Source organism: Oncorhynchus clarkii, chromosome 6 (assembly GCF_045791955.1).
Source record: "Oncorhynchus clarkii lewisi isolate Uvic-CL-2024 chromosome 6, UVic_Ocla_1.0, whole genome shotgun sequence".
Lineage (NCBI taxonomy): Eukaryota > Metazoa > Chordata > Actinopteri > Salmoniformes > Salmonidae > Oncorhynchus > Oncorhynchus clarkii.
The window spans coordinates 9,397,232-9,415,054 of NC_092152.1; the positions used below are offsets into that span (position 1 = coordinate 9,397,232).

General features: G+C 45.1%; 1 protein-coding gene across 1 annotated transcript in view; it reads right to left on the reverse strand.

Annotated features, from left to right (window-relative positions):
- Positions 1-2,805: 2,805 nt before the first annotated feature.
- The window catches only part of LOC139410591 (acetoacetyl-CoA synthetase), a 55,382-nt gene continuing 40,364 nt past the window's right edge, over positions 2,806-17,823 (reverse strand). The window contains exons 13-18 of the mRNA XM_071155890.1: positions 6,768-6,881; positions 6,263-6,388; positions 5,561-5,630; positions 5,399-5,457; positions 4,600-4,802; positions 2,806-4,194 (exon numbers count right to left, since the gene is read on the reverse strand). Of these exons, the coding sequence (XP_071011991.1) occupies positions 4,057-4,194; positions 4,600-4,802; positions 5,399-5,457; positions 5,561-5,630; positions 6,263-6,388; positions 6,768-6,881 (710 nt within the window). The 3' untranslated portion in view covers positions 2,806-4,056. The remainder of the gene's footprint in view (positions 4,195-4,599; positions 4,803-5,398; positions 5,458-5,560; positions 5,631-6,262; positions 6,389-6,767; positions 6,882-17,823) is intronic.

The window sequence follows — 17,823 nt, forward strand, 5'->3', positions numbered from 1 at the left end:
TAAATGTAATTGCATTTCTGTCACCCAAAATCCTCATTACAATTGAGTGGCTATGTCATAATTAGGTAAATTCTAAGACTTGCCTTGTTAAATAAAGGTTAAATAAATTAAAATAAATTATATGAAAATGAACTATTAAAATAATCAAATTCTATGGCATATACTCCTAATGTCATTATATATGAATGTGCATGATTGTGTGTGTGTGTGTGTGTGTGTGCATCTGTGTTTGTATTGTAAGTGCATGATTGTGTGTGTGTGTGTGTGTGTGTGTGTGTATCTGTGTTTGTATTGTAAGTGCATGATTGTGTGTGTGTGCATCTGTGTTTGTATTGTAAGTGCATGATTGTGTGTGTGTGTGTGTGCATCTGTGTTTGTATTGTAAGTGCATGATTGTGTGTGTGCATCTGTGTTTGTATTGTAAGTGCATGATTGTGTGTGTGTGCATCTGTGTTTGTATTATAAGTGCATGATTGTGTGTGTGTGTGTGTGCATCTGTGTTTGTATTGTAATCAAGTCTGTATGTGTAGGTTTACATTGTGTGTTTCTATGCATTGGGCCCCACTGAACACAGCCCTGGCTGCTCCTGTGGAAAACCTGGACATGTTGAGCTGGCACACGGAGTCACATGCTGCATCTACAGTCTCCCAGCAGACTGCATCTACAGTCTCCCAGCAGACTGCATCTACAGTCTCCCAGCAGACTGCATCTACAGTCTCCCAGCAGACTGCAGCAGAATCAAAGTGAACACCGCTTCATAATCAGTTAAAGATACAGAACATTTTTGCCTCAGCAAATAATGTATCGCCTCTTTAAATGTGTCCTTCCATGTCAATTCAACAAGCCAGTCCAAATGCTATTTTATTTTGTGTGTGTGTGTGTGTTCATTTACAATAGAATGGCTCTAGTATGATATCCATTGGACGGTGGAGGGATCTTGATTTGCAGCCAGGGAAATCCCTGACCTGTGGGGGGGGTTGTTGTGCATCTGGGGGTTGTATTGTTGATGGATCTTTTCATCACAAAGAATGCATCACGCGTCGCAGCAATCAATCATGGGGTTGGACACTATATATAGATCCTCTGTGTAGCCGTGGCCTTTTCCTGCGCTTCATCCCCCTCTGATATGACACTGATGAAGGACTGAAGCAGGAACAGGCTTGTGGGGTAACAGCGCTCCTCCACAGAGTCTATTGTCGTCAGTAGGTAAAGCAATGGTCACCTTTGCCTTTTGATGAATCAATTATTTTGTTTGTAAAAATAAATAAATCCTGCAAGATATTTCACCTTCTGCTATGTGGAGCCCTATAAAAAAAATGTAAAAAATAAAATAAAAAAATAAAAAAAATAAATCAGCTTTGATTCTTGGTGCTACTTCACCCTAATTCAACCTTCTAGGCCAAGGGGACCGAACCAGCATCAGTCTACAACTCAAGTGTGCTTTAAGTGGCGGCAGCGTAGCCTAGTGGTTAGAGCGGTGGACTAGTAACCGGAAGGTTGCAAGTTCAAGCCCCCGAGCTGACTAGGTACAAATCTGTCGTTCTGCCCCACTAGGTCGTCATTGAAAATAAGAATTTGTTCTTAACTGACTTGCCTAGTTAAATAAAAAGTGCCTGTTCGTTGTGGTAGTTGGTGAATATTTGCATGTCATAATTCATATCGAATGACATGAATTTCCAAAAGGAAAACGATTTTTAAAAAGGATCCCTCATTCTCACATATTGAAATACTGTGTTTCATTTGAGATACCTGAATGAATACGGTTTGTGCAGTTCTGGTGCTAAGACAATATTATTTTCCAAAACTGACAACAGTATTTGAAACAGTCATGACATTTTCTTTAAACTTCAGTTAAGAACACATTTTTATTTACAATGACTGCCTACCCCAGCCAAACCCCGGATGCTGCCGATTGTGCGCAGCCCTTATGGGACTCCCAATCAATGGCAGTTATGATACAGCCTAGATTCAAACCAGGGTGTTTGTAGTGACGCCTCTAGCAGTGCCACTTGGTAACCCATGCAACGGTGATGAAATTAAGAGTTGTTACATTTTATTTGATCACCAACAGGTGCTGTATTGAATAGAATATGCAGCTTTGTCCATTTATTGTTTACAGGGACAATGCAAAGTAGTTCACGGTACAAGAACACATTACATATCCGTATATATATCTCCATATACTGTATCACAGTCAATGACACATTCATCATACATGGACCAATATAATTGTTTATGCAAAAACACATTAAATTTAAAAAAAGGCTGTACCTTAAAATATATTAATCAAAAACAGACTAGGAGGAAATGAACGCATTCAAATAGACATGATATGTTTCTTGGAGGAAGGTACAACAGAAGTGAAACCAGATGAAAGAAGACTAAAATGGAATATTCTCAGGAATGTGAATCTGAATCTGACGGAGGGTTCCTTCCCAAATGGCACTCTAAAACTCCCGGTCAAATGTAGAGCATTATTATAGGATGGCATTTGGGACGTAGACAAAGAGAATGAATGTTTTGTGACCTAAGTGCTTAGTTGATTCCCTAAACAGAGAATAAAACCCTGTAGTAAAACCATGAAAGCTCCCCCACCCTAAACACAATTTACGAGGGTCTTAAACCCAACTCCGTCTCCGTCGAGGTCACTTTGGAACGATGTCCATGTCGATGACGTTGTCTAACTTGTGGTGAAAATACGCTGACGAGGGAAAAACGTTTGTTGACATGTGGCTTGATTGAAACATTATGTGCCAAATGTGTGGTGATTGGTTGAAACGGCTGCAGTGATGGGTCAGTTTTATAAAAAGGAAAACCGATGATTTGACTATTGTATGTAGAATTAGTGTAGTGATTGGTCAACTGACTACAGCACAACACCACCATCAATAGTGTTTGTTTAACTGAGGTGATTTCATGGCTCACCACAACAAGAGATAAGTAAAGCTGTTTGGAGACATGCAACTAAAACATACGTTTTAATCTAAACTGACGACAACTAAAAAAATAAAAAATTAAAATAAAAAAAAAATAAAAACAGATCAAGGAACATCTCAGTGCCAATGACTAGCGTTCAGTAGTGTCTAAAAATTGATTTTAGAGTTAAACAACAAAGCCTTACTCTATGGGGGGGGGGGAAACCCCAATACAGTATAATACCAGCTCAGCTGTGATCGCCGTAATAACATAAAACCAGGAAGTCTCTAGGGGGCTTGTTAATTGCCTAAAAATCTGCTGTGTATTCATCACAGCCATTTCATTGGTCATTTGGAAAAGAGCGTCTCTCTTCCACCCACTGAGGAGCTGCCATAAATACAGGTGAATAGCCAGAGTAATAATAACCAAGTCCACGCTCTTCTTTGCAACAAACTTAACGACGTTTGTGTGGGTGGGACTAGCAGGTGGGCACGACTACAATGTGTTAAGTGGGACGGGATGCTATTTATTTATTTTTTTAACTCTGTTTTGAAGATTGACTGGCTGTGTTCATTTAAAAAAAGGTAACAGTAAAGTTAAAATGTGATCAAAATTATCTTTCAACACCACTACTCCCTCATCCCTTTATAGCAATAAAGCTATAAAAACAAAAAGGCAACGTTCTTTTAAAACACCTGGGTCCCATTGGCAGGTCCATACTTACTCACCTCCTCCGTTTTATCATAATAAGTTAGGCCACGACGTTAACACCACAAGCACAACAGTGAGAAGCACATCTCCAGTCCCGTAAAAGAGGAATATCTAGAAATGTACACAAGCCAAAGCAAAGGCATTCCCTGAAAGGGCAATGGGGGATGTTAGTACGTCGCATTTTTCTGGATTCCTTTTTTATTCTTTTTTTTTGGTCAGTCCTGAACCCAGAGGGAGCCAATGGGATGGCCAGGTGAGGTCAGGAGGTCACTGAAGAGTTAGAGGTGGAAGAGAAACCAGGGCCACCATTCAATGGCCTGTACCCAATGACCCAGCTCCTCTCCTCTTCAACTGGACAAGAGTTTCTGGGGGAAACCGTCTTTTTTTTCTCTCCTCGTTTTTTGTTTTTCATGTGTACTGTAGAAGTTCTCAGAAGTTCTGGAGCTCTGGCAGGTTCTTGTAGAGGTCAAGGGAGTCCGGGTTGGAGAAGGCCCCTCGCTGGGTCACCTCCCTCCCAGCGATCACCTGCTTCACAGCCACCTCCACCTTCTTCCCACTGAGGGTGTACTGGACAGACAGAAAGCATAACACAAAGGGTCAGGGGACATATACATGTACCAAGCTTCTCTGAGTAAGAGTGCTGATCTGGCATCAGTTCCCACTTATGTCCATGTAATCTTATTCACTGTGATCTCAAAAGGTCAAACTGCTCCTAAATCATCACTCCTACTCTAAGACAGTCTGTGAATACAGCCCCAGGGATGCATAACAGCACTTACGGGCCTGTGTGTGTGTGCGTGTGTGTCTATTTGTCCTGGTACACACGTGTACAATAATGGAAATGTGTTAGCATTACTCTGCCCATCAACATTAGGGTCCTTCTTCTCTATATAAAAGCTCTCTTTGGGTGCACTCTTTGCTCAGTGTGACTACATGAACACAATGAAAATGACGACAGAAGAATGTCCTCACAGGAATGTCTCTGGTCTCCAGGAACAGCGCTGGTACGTGGCGTGCGGAGAGGGCTTTCCGGATGGCTCCGCGAATTTTGTGTACCAGCTCCGGGCCGAAGGACTGGTTGGGCGTCATCTTCAGGAACAGGATCACTCGCTCCTCACCGTCCCCATTGTACTGTGGAACGCAAAGGCTGTCGGACACTTCCTCAAAGGCCTCCACTGGAGAGAAGATGAGAACAAAAGCGTACACATTTAGAAAATATTTGACAGATTGGCTGATACTTCCGGATTAGTAGCAGACAGACACTTCCGGATTAGTAGCAGACACTTCCGGATTAGTAGCAGACACTTCCGGATTAGTAGCAGACACTTCCGGATTAGTAGCAGACACTTCCGGATTAGTAGCAGACACTTCCGGATTAGTAGCAGACACTTCCGGATTAGTAGCAGACACTTCCGGATTAGTAGCAGACACTTCCGGATTAGTAGCAGATACCGGCTGATACTTCCGGATTAGTAGCAGATACCGGCTGATACTTCAGGATTAGTAGCAGGTATCGGTATATTGGTTGCGTCCAAAATGTCAACCTATTCCCATAGGCCTCTGGTCAACAGTAGTGCACTACACAGGAAACAGGGTGCTATTTGGGATGTAGCCTAGGCCCGTTAGTATTCATAAGGACAACAAGAACAACACCAAAGAAAGAAGAGCGAGGGCTGTTACATTCCTTCATATCAATGATGACCAGCTAAATGAGACTAAACTGCTGTTACCACAAACCATTGTAGGGGGGTAAGAAAAACCCATTGCTCACCAATGTTGTAGATCTCCGAGCTCCCAAAACGCACGCCGTTGGGGTTCAAAGTTCCATCGCTGTGATCGAGACAAGAATGAGTTGAAGGTAACCAAACAAAAAACTATGGTGGCAATAGTCGCTTATTGTCTCCTGAGGTAATTAGTAAGCCCGATGACTCACCTTCTGCCAAGCATGACAACTCCTCCTGTCTTTGGGTTGATTTTACAGTAGTCCCCGTGGGCCCAAACACCTGCAGAGGAGCAGGCCTGTTAGTAAACTGAGACGGATATTGATCATGTACAGACTCCTTTAAAATGGAAATAGCCCTCAAATGGTGCTGTACATGCCATCACAGAAGCAGCCATTGCAAAGATCGAGATGTACTAGAGCGCTCATCTCCTATGGAAAGGAAAAGCTGTCTATCCATCTCTAATTTATTCATTTTTCATTTCACCTTTATTTAAACAGGTAGGTTAGTTGAGAACAAGTTCTCATTTACAACTGTGAGCTGGCCAAGATAAAGCAAAGCGACACAAACACCACCACAGAGTTACACATGGAATAAACAAACGTACAGTCAATAACACAATAGAAAAGTCTATATACAGTGTGTGCAAATGAGGTAAGATAAGGGAGGTAAGGAAATAAGCCGTAGTGGCGAAATAATTACAATTTAGCATTTAAACATGGACAGGACTGACCAGAGAAGGAGGAGAAGCTCCATCTCTAATGGACTGACCTGGGAAGGAGGAGAAGCTCCATCTCTAATGGACTGACCTGAGAAGCTCCATCTCTAATGGACTGACCTGAGAAGGAGGAGAAGCTCCATCTCTAATGGACTGACCTGAGAAGGAGGAGAAGCTCCATCTCTAATGGACTGACCTGGGAAGGAAGAGAAGTAAGCCTTGTGGTATTTGCTCCCATTCTCGTCGTTCCAGAAGTGGGTGGGCTGACAGGGGATTGGCTTCAGACACACCAGCTCTCCACTCTCCCCCCACACTGGCTTTCCTGAGGGAGGGAAACACGTGTCATCATGCACGTCCTAGAGTGTGGATACCATTTACAATGACACAAGGTGAATTACCATATAGAGCAGGGATCCCCAACTGGCGGTTTGTGCGCCAAATATGGCCCGCGGGTGATTTATTTAACCCCTCAAACAGCAGCTCCAAGTGATTCCAAAGTATTCCCATGCATAATAGAGACATATACTACAGTATGTGATCCATACAGATGAAAGTATTATGTTTTAAAATATTATATTAATTTGGGATTCTTGTGGTAATTCCTTTCCAGCCCCCCGACCATCTGCACGATGAATTGAAATGAATTGAATGAAATGAATAAATAGGCCTGTGACTGAATTTAGTTGACCAACAACACTCACCGTCACAGCTCCAGGCCTCCACAGCCATGCCCAGGTTCCGGGTCTGAATCTCTCCTCTGTACACGGGGACCGTCACGTTCTGGCCCATAAAGCAGGACACAATATCTGTTCCACCTTTACGCAAAAAAACATGCATTTTATTTATTTCACGTTGGAAGAACAACGTAGCTAAATAAGTTACGTTTTTATTTATTCCAACTTTATTTAACCAGGTAGGTTAGTTGAGAACAAGTTCTCATTTACAACTACGACCTGGCCAAGATAAAGCAAAGCAGTTCGACACATACAACACCAGAGTTACACATGGAATAAACAAACAGCCAATAAACAAACAGTCAATAATACAGTAGAAAAGTCTATATACAGTATGTGCAAATGAGGTAGGATAAGAGAGGTAAGGCAATTAATAGGCCATGGTGGCGAAGTAATTACAATTTAGCAATTAAACACTGGAATGGTGGAATGTGCAAGTAGAGATACTGGGGTGCAAAGGAGCAAGATATATAAATAAATACAGTATGGGGATGAGGCAGTTGGATGGGCTATTTACAGGTGCAGTTATCAGTGAGCTGCTCTGACAGCTGGTGCTTAAAGTTAGTGAGGGAGATAAGTATTTCCAGCTTCAGTGATTTTTGCAGTTCGTTCCAGTCATTGGCAGCAGAGAACTGGAAGGAAAGGCGGCCAAATGAGGAATTGGCTTTGGGGGTGACCAGAGAGATATACCTGCTGGAGCACGTGCTACGGGTGGGTGCTGCTATGGTGACCAGTGAGCTGAGATAAGGCGGGGCTTTACCTAGCAGAGACCTGTAGATGACCTGGAGCCAGTGGGTTTGGCGACGAATATGAAGCGAGGGCCAGCCAACGAGAGCATACAGGTCGCAGTGGTGGGTAGTATATGGGGCTTTGGCAACAAAACAGATGGCACTGTGATAGACTACATCCAATTCGCTGAGTAGAGTGTTGGAGGCTATTTTGTAAATGACGTCGCCAAAGTCGAGGATCGGTAGTATGGTCAGTTTTACAAGGGTATGTTTGGCAGCATGAGTGAAGGATGCTTTGTTGCAAAATAGGAAGCCAATTCTAGATTTAATTTTGGATTGGAGATGCTTAATGCGAGTCTGGAAGGAGAGGTTACAGTCTAACCAGACACCTAGGTATTTGTAGTTGTCCACATATTCTAAGTCAGAACCTTCCAAAGTAGTGATGCTGGACGGGCGGACAGGTGCGGGCAGCGATCGGTTGAAGAGCATGCATTTAGTTTTACTTGCAATTAAGAGCAGTTGGAGGCCACGGAAGGAGAGTTGTATGGCATTGACGCTCGTGCGGAGGTTAGTTAACAGTGTCCAAAGAAGGGCCAGAGATATACAGAATGGTGTCGTCTACTTAGGTGGATCAGAGAATCACCAGCAGCAAGAGCAACATCATTGATGTATACAGAGAAGAGAGTTGGTCCGAGAATTGAACCCTGTGGCACCCCCATAGAGACTGCCAGAGGTCCGGACAACAGGCCCTCCGATTTGACACACTGAACTCTATCAGAGAAGTAGTTGGTGAATCAGGCGAGGCAGTCATTTGAGAAACCAAGGCTGTTGAGTCTGCCGATAAGCATGTGGTGATTGACAGAGACGAAAGCCTTGGCCAGGTCGATGAATACAGCTGCACAGTATGGTCTCTTATCGATGGTGGTTATGATATCGTTTAGGACCTTGAGTGTGGCTGAGGTGCACCCATGACCAGCTCGGAAACCAGATTGCATAGCGGAGAAGGTACGGTGGGATTCGAAATGGTCGGTAATCTGTTTGTTGACTTGGCTTTCGAAGACCTTAGAAAGGCAGGGTAGGATAGATCTAGGTCTATAGCAGTTTGGGTCTAGTGTCTCCCCCTTTGAAGAGGGGGATGACCGCGGAAGCTTTCCAATATTTGGGAATGTCAGACGATATGAAAGAGGTTGAACGGGCTAGTAATAAGGGTTGCAACAATTTCGGTAGATCATTTTTAGAAAGAGAGGGTCCAGATTGTCTAGCCCGGCTGATTTTTAGGGGTCCAGATTTTGCAGCTCTTTCAGAACATCAGCTATCTGGATTTGGGTGAAGGAGAAATGGGGAGGCTTGGGCAAGTTGCTGTGGGGAGTGCAGGGCTGTTGATCGGGGTAGGGGTAGCCAGGTGGAAAGCATTGCCAGTCGTAGAAAAATGCTTATTGAAATTCTCAATTATAGTGGATTTATCGGTGGTGACAGTGTTTCCTAGCCTCAGTGCAGTGGGCAGCTGGGAGGAGGTGCTCTTATTCTCCATGGACTTTAGTGTCCCAGAACTTTAGAGTTTGTTTTACAGGATGCAAATTTTGCTTGAAAAAGCTAGCCTTAGCTTTCCTAACTGCCTGTGTATATAGGTTCCTAACTTCCCTGAAAAGGTTGCATATCACGGGGGCTATTCAATGCTAAAGCAGAACGCCCAAGGATGTTTTTGTGCTGGTCAAGGGCAATCAGGTCTGGAGTGAACCAAGGGATATATCTGTTCCTGGTTCTACATGTTTTGAATGGGGCATGCTTATTTAAGATGGTGAGGAAGGAACTATTAAAGAATAACCAGGTAACCTCTACAGGCAGAATGAGGTCAATATCCTTCCAGGAATCCCCGGCCAGATCGATTAGAAAGGCCTGCTCGCTGAAGTGTTTTAGGGAGCGCTTGACAGTGATGAGGGTTGTAGTGAACAACGTAGAGAATACGGTCATGGTTAGGTGTAGTGAATTCAGTAAGGTGATGTGCGACGGCCGTAGTATTGTAAAGTGTGATTATGGTGTGGGATAGTGTTGTGGTGCAGGCTTGTTATTCTACAGTAGTACAGTTACGCAACATGGCGCCAACATGGAGCTATTCCCACCCCCTCTATCTGTGGGTGATACCTCTCTCTATCCACCTCTTAAAATCTGCTGTTTCTGACAGATGTTCTATTCATCTCTCCTCCCACCTTTCCATTCATCCATCCATCCAGCCACCCCTCCACCTATCAGTCACTTCGTCGCATCCCCAAATTCTGCCTGGCTCTTTAGTGGAGCTTAATTGGATCCGTGGGGAAAATGCCATGCCTGCCTCTCAGTTTAGGCACACTTCAGTATCACTACAGCAGCCAGTCACAATTGTTTTGTTCTCCCCCCCCCCCCCCCACATTCCTGACATCCTTATTGGTTACCTCTTACTCTTATGAATATTCCAATTTTTGCAGAGGAAAACTTTGAACATCCTCTGGTGCTCTTTAAAGTCAGAGAGGGGTTTGTTCTGTTCCAAAAATAAACTCCCCGTTGAGGAGTGGCACCCAGCGAGCGCACATACACACACAAACTACACAGGAAACCAGGGCAGAGAAATAACAGACACCAGAAACCAGATCTGATCAGGAGAGCAGCAGCAAGAGGTGGGAGACAAAGAAGGAAGAGAACGGGATGAGACTATGAAAACAGAGAAAGAGAGAACACAAATTCAAATGTTCTATACTTAAACATCATCCTCTGCTCTGGCATCTTCCCCAATATTTGGAACCAAGGACTGATCACCCCAAGCCACAAAAATTAGAGACAAATTTGACAGTAACTACAAGTCAACAGCAACCTTGGGATAATTCTCTGCATTATCATTAAACAGCAGACTCTTACATTTCCTCAGCGAAAAACAATGTACTGAGCGAATGTCAAATTGGCTTTTTACCAAATTACCGTACGACAGACCGTGTTCACCCTGCACACCCTAATTGACAAACAAACCAAAACAAAAGGCAAAGCCTCCTCAAGCGGATAAAATTGGCAAAAGATACACACATTTCTTTCCACAGGGCTGTGGATAAGACAGGGATGCAGCCTACTAGAATCTAATGTAAAATGTCTACTGTTTGCTGATGATCTGGTGCTTCTGTCACCAACCAAGGATGGCCTACAGCAGCACCTAGATCTTCTGCACAGATTCGATCAGACCTGGGCCTTGACAGTAAATCTCAGTAAGACAAAAATAATGGCTTCAAAAAAAGGTTCAGTTGCCAGGACCCACGAATACAAATTCCATCTAGACAGCATTGCCCAAGAGCACACAAAAAAAAATGATACATACCTCGGCCTAAACATCAGCACCAAAGGTAACTTCCACAAAGCTGTGAACGATCTGAGAGACAAGGCAAGAAGGGCTGTCTATGCCATCAAAAGGAACATACAATTCAACATACCAATTAGGATCTGGCTAAAAATACTTGAATCAGATAGAGCCCATTGCCCTTTATGGTTGTGAGGTCTGGGGTCCGCTCACCAACCAAGATTTCACAAAATGGGACAAACACTAAATTGAGAGACAGCATACAGAATTCTGCAAAAAATATCCTCTGTATACAACTTAAAACACCAAATAATGCATGCAGAGCAGAAGGGCAATACCCGCTAATGGTCAAAATCCTGATTAGAGCTGTTAAATTCTACACAAACACCTAAAAGGAAACGATTCCCAAACCTTCCATAACAAATACAGTAATGAACAGAGAAACTAACCTGGAGAAGAGTCCCCCTAAGCAAGCTGGTGCTCTGTTAACAAGCCCCACAGAGCCCTAGGACACCAACACAATTAGACACAACCAAATCATGAGAAAACAAAAAGATAATTACTTGACACATTGGAAAGAATTTACAAAAAAAAAAAAGCAGAGCAAACTAGAATGCAATTTGGCACTAAACAGACAGTACAGTGGCAGAATACCTGACCACTGTGACAGACCCAAAATTAAGGAAATCTTTGACTATGTACAGACTCAGTGAGCATAGCCTTGCTATTGAGAAAGGCCGTTGTAGGCAGACCTGGCTCTCAAGAGAAGACAGGCTATGTGCACACTGTCCACATCATCTGGGGGAAACGGAGCTGCACTTCCGAACCTCATGCCTTCCTAACCAAATGTATGACCATATTAGAGACGCGTATTTCCATCAGATTACACAGTCCAACAAAGAATTCGAAAACAAATCTAATTTTGATTACCTCCCATATCTATTGGGTGAAATACCAGTGTGCCATCACAGCAGCAACATTTGTGACCTGTTGCCACAAGAAAAGGGCAACCACTGAAGAACAAACACCATTGTAAATACAACACACACACACACGTGGGGGGAGCAGTAGAGAAAAGAAGGGGCCATATGGCAGTATAGAGTTGGGAGTCTTAGCCGTGAATGTGTTAAAGTCTACAGAGATCTGGATAGCAGGGGGACAGGAGGAGCAGAAGGAAATGAACACTGCACACATATGCTAAGGCAGACCCCTGTCAGCAGCCTGTAGGGGTGGCCTCCCCGTGGTCCTGGCTGCTAAAAAGGTTGACTGAATCAGGCACTGCTGTCCTATGCACACACACATACAGTCGTGGCCAAAAGTTGAGAATGACACAAATATTTCCACAAAGCTTGCTGCTTCAGTGTCTTTAGATATTTTTTGTCAGATGTTATGGAATACTGAAGCTTTTGACAATTACATGAAGTTGATGCAGAGAGTCAATATTTGCAGTGTCGGTCCTTCCTTTTCAAGACCTCTGCAATCTGGCATGCTGTCAATGAACTTCTGGGCCACAGAAGGCAGCCCATTCTTGCATAAGCAATGCTTGGAGTATGTCAGAATTTGTTGGTTTTTGTTTGTCCACCCGCCTCTTGAGGATTGACCACAAGTTCTCAATGGGATTAAGGTCTGGGGAGTTTCCTGGCCATGGATCAATGTTTTGTTCCCCGAGCCACTTAGTTGCCTTATGGCAAGGTGCTCCATCATGCTGGAAAAGGCATTGTTCGTCACCAAACTGTTCCTGGATGGTTGGGAGAAGTTGCTCTCGGAGGATGTGTTGGTACCATTCTTTAATCATGGCTGTATTCTTATGCAAAATTGTGAGTGAGCCCAGTCCCTTGGCTGAGAAGCAACCCCACACATGAATGGTCTCAGGATGCTTTAATGCTGGAATGACACAGGACTGATGGTAGCGCTCACCTTGTCTTCTCCGGACAAGCTTTTTTCCGATGCCCCAAACCATCTGAAAATGTGGATTCAGAGAAAATTACTTTATCCCAGTCCTCAGCAGTCCAATCCCTGTACCTTTTGCAGAATATCAGTCTGTCCCTGATGTTTTTCCTGGAGAGAAGTGCTGCCCTTCTTGACACCAGGCCATCCTCCAAAAGTCTTCGCCTCACTGTGCGTGCAGATGCACTCATACCTGCCTGCTGCCATTCCTGAGCAAGCTCTGTACTGGTGTTGCCCCAATCCCGCAGTCGAATCAACTTTAGGAGACGGTCCTGCCGCTTGCTGGACTTTATTGGGTGCCCTGAAGCCTTCTTCACAACAATTGAACCACTCTCCTTGAAGTTCTTGATGATCTGATAAATGGTTGATTTAGGTGCAATCTTACTGGCAGCAATATCCTTGCCTGTGAAGCCCTTTTTGTGCAAAGCCATGACGGCACATGTTTCCTTGCAGGTAACCATGGTTGACAGAGGAAGAACAATGATTCCAAGCACCACCCTCCTTTTGAAGCTTCCAGTCTGTTATTCAAACTCAATCAGCATGACAGAGTGATCTCCAGCCTTGTCCTCGTCAACTCACACCAATGTTATCGAGAGAATCACTGACATGTCAGCTGGTCCTTTTGTGGCAGGGCTGAAATGCAGTGGAAATGTTTTCTGGGGATTCAGTTAATTTGCATTCCACAGACATGTGACTACCAGAAATTGAATAATGTGTTCCTGAACAAAGGGGTGGGGGTCAAAATCAAAAGTAAGTCCGTATCGGGTGTGGCCACCAGCTGCATTACGTACTGCAGTGCATCTCCTCCTCATGGACTGCACCAGATTTGCCAGTTCTTGCTTTGAGATGTTCTTCTACCAAGGCACCTGCAAGTTCCCGTTTCTGGGGGGAATGGCCCTAGCCCTAACCCTCCAACCCAACAGGTCCCAGAAGTGCTCAATGGGATTGAGATCCGGGCTCTTCACTGGCAATGGCAGAACACTGACATTCCTGTCTTGCAGGAAATCACACACAGAACGAGCAGTATGGCTGGTGGCATTGTCATGCTGGAGGGTAATGTCAGGATGAGCCTGCAGGGAGGGTACCACGAGGGAGGAGGATGTCTTCCCTGTAACGCACAGCATTGAGATTTCCTGCAATGACAACAGGCTCAGTCCGATGATGCTTTGACACACCGCCCCAGACCATGACGGACCCTCCACCTCAAATTGATCCCGCTCCAGAGTACAGGCTTCGGTGTAATGCTCATTCCTTTCGATGATAAACGCAAATCCAACCATCACCCCTAGTGAGACAAAACTGCGACGAGCAATTTTTGCCAGTCCTGTCTGGTCCAGCAACGGTGGGTTTGTGCCCATAGGCAACGTTGTTGCCGGTGATGTCTGGTGAGGACCTTCCCTACAACAGGCCTACAAACCATCAGTTCAGCCTCTCTTAGCCTACTGCTGACAGTCTGAGCATTGGAGGGATTGTGCGTTCCTGGTGTAACTCGGGCAGTTGTTGTTGCCATCCTGTACCTGTCCTGCAGGTGTGATGTTCGGATATAACGATCATGTGCAGGTGTTGTTTCACGTGGTCTGCCACTGCAAGGACGAACAGCTGTCGTCTCCCTGTAGCGCTGTCTTAGGCGTCTCACAGTAGAGACATTGCAATGTATTGCCCTGGCCATATCTGCAGTCCTCATGCCTCCTTGCAGCTTGCCTAAGGCACGTTCACGCAGATGAGCAGGGAACCTGGGCATCTTTCTTTTGGTGTTTTTCAGAGTCAGTAGAAAGGCCTCTTTAGTGTCCTAAGTTTTCATAACTCTCATGTGACATTAGCTGTTAGTGTCTTAACGACCGTTCCACAGGTGCATATTCATTAGTTGTTGATGGTTCAAGCATGGGAAACAGTGAATAAACCCTTTACATTGAAGATCTATTTAGATTTCTAAAAAATATTTTTGAAAGACAGTGTCCTGAAAAAGGGACGTTTACATGCGCAGACAGACCAGGGTAGGTATTTAACCAGGACTTGGGGCAAGAATCCGCTGGAAAGGTCACACACTATATAAACGCATACGTTCACATTATATAGAAGCATACGTTCACATTATATAACACACTATATACAACATACAGTGCATTCGGAAAGTATTCAGACCTCTTGATTTTTTTCTGTATTTTCTTACATGACAGCCTTATTCTACAATGGATCGAATAAATGTTTTTCCCTCATCAATCTACACACAATACCCCATTTCTGCAAATTTATTAAAAATAAAACAGAAATACCTTATTTACATAAGTATTCTGATCCTTTGCTATGAGACTTAATTTAGCTCAGGTGCACCCTGGTTTTCAAGAACCCCATGGTCACTTTGGCAGAGCACCAGAGTTCCTCTGTGGCGATGGGAGAACATTCCAGAATGACAACCATCTCTGCAGCACTCCACCAAAATCAGGCCTTTACGGTAGAGTGGCCAGACGGCACCCACTCCTTAGTAAAAGGCAGCCCGCTTGGCAGCCCGCTTGGAGTTTGCGTAAAGGCATCTCAAGGACTCTAACCATGAGAAACAAGATTCTCTGGTCTGATGAAACCAAGATTTAACTCTTCGGCCTGAATGCAAAGCGTCACGTCTGGAAGAAACCTGGCACCATCCCTAAGATGAAGCATGGTGGAGGCAGCATCATGCTGTGGGGATGTTTCTAAGCGGCAGGGACTGGGAGACTAGTCAGGATCGAGGGAAAGATGAACGGAGCAAAGTACAGAGATCCCTGATGAAAACCTGCTCCAGAGCGCTCTGGACCTCGGAAGGGGAACTTTCGCCCCAGTCTAACAGGACAATGACGCTAAGCACACAAACAAGACAACGCAGGAGTGACTTTGGAACAAGTTTCTGAATTTCCTTGAGTGGCCCAGCCAGAGCCTGGACTTGAACCTGATCGAACATCTCAATACCTGAAAATAGCTGTGCCCGCAACATTCCACATCCAACCTGACAAAGCTTGAGAGGATCTGCAGAGAAGAAATGGGAGAAACTCCCCAAATACAGGTGTGCCAAGCTTGTAGCATCATACCCAAGAAGACTCAAGGCTGTAATCGCTGCCAAAGGTGCTTCAAAGTTCTGAGTAAAGGGTCTGAATACTTAGGCAAATGTGATTACATTTTGTTATTAGCAAAAATTTCTACAATACTGTTTTTTGCTTTGTCATTAATGGAGTAGTGTGATGAGGGGAAGAAAAAAGAAAAAAAAATCAATCAATTTTAGAATAAGCATCTGGAAAAAGTCAAGGGGTCTGAATACTTTCTGAATGCATCGTACGTTCACACTGTAAAAACACACAGCGCCATGCGTTCAGTCACACACACACAAGATTCCTCAGTCTGCTTTGCTTGTGTGTGTTCCTTTCAGGCAGCAGACACTTGTGCCTGCGGCAGCTGACATTTCGATGAAAGACACATGGCGTCCACTGCCACGAAACGTCGCTCAAATCCATCTTGTAAATGTTAAGTGCCGAGTGGTGCTAAGGGTGTCAGAGACTTCTCTGAAAGCCCGTCTGTCAACCGAGCACGAAGCACTGGAGAAAGCTGAACCTTTCTCTACTGAAGAAATACTCCCACCACCACCACCATTTGTGTCCTAAATGCCACTATTACCTACATAGTGCACTACTTTTCCACCAGAACCTTATGGCCATGGTCTAAAGTAGTGCACTATGTAGGTAATAGGATGTCATTTGGGATGCAGACAGACTCCTGGAACAGTGCTCACACCCACACTCATTTACAGTAATGTCAAGGCTTAGATGATGGAAGTGTGGTAGGAAAAACTGTACACTTTAACTCACTGGTAGGGTACATGGTAGTGTGTAACATGCCGGTCGGTCTGCATCAGGACGAACGGACAGTGTGTAACAGGCCAGTCGGTCTGCATCAGGACGAACGGACAGTGTGTAACAGGCCGGTCGGTCTGCATCAGGACGAACGGACAGTGTGTAACAGGCCAGTTGGTTGTACAGATCTGCATCGGGACGAACGGACAATGTATAACAGGCCAGTCGGTCTGCATCAGGACGAACGGACAGTGTGTAACAGGCCAGTCGGTTGTACAGATCTGCATCAGGACGAACGGACAGTGTGTAACAGGCCAGTCGGTCTGCATCAGGACGAACGGACAGTGTGTAACAGGCCAGTCGGTCTGCATCAGGACGAACGGACAGTGTGTAACAGGCCAGTCGGTTGTACAGATCTGCATCGGGACGAACGGACAATGTATAACAGGCCAGTCGGTCTGCATCAGGACGAACGGACAGTGTGTAACAGGCCAGTTGGTTGTACAGATCTGCATCGGGACGAACGGACAATGTATAACAGGCCAGTCGGTCTGCATCAGGACGAACGGACAGTGTGTAACAGGCCAGTCGGTTGTACAGATCTGCATCAGGACGAACGGACAGTGTGTAACAGGCCAGTCGGTCTGCATCAGGACGAACGGACAGTGTGTAACAGGCCAGTCGGTCTGCATCAGGACGAACGGACAGTGTGTAACAGGCCAGTCGGTCTGCATCAGGACGAACGGACAGTGTGTAACAGGCCAGTCGGTCTGCATCAGGACGAACGGACAGTGTGTAACAGGCCAGTCGGTCTGCATCAGGACGAACGGACAGTGTGTAACAGGCCAGTCGGTCTGCATCAGGACGAACGGACAGTGTGTAACAGGCCGGTCGGTCTGCATCAAGACGAACGGACAGTGTGTAACAGGCCAGTCGGTCTGCATCAGGACGAACGGACAGTGTGTAACAGGCCAGTCGGTCTGCATCAGGACAAACGGACAGTGTGCAACAGGCCAGTCGGTCTGCATCAGGACAAACGGACAGTGTGTAACAGGCCAGTCGGTCTGCATCAGGACGAACGGACAGTGTGTAACAGGCCGGTCGGTCTGCATCAGGACGAACGGACAGTGTGTAACAGGCCAGTCGGTTGTACAGATCTGCATCGGGACGAACGGACAATGTATAACAGGCCAGTCGGTCTGCATCAGGACGAACGG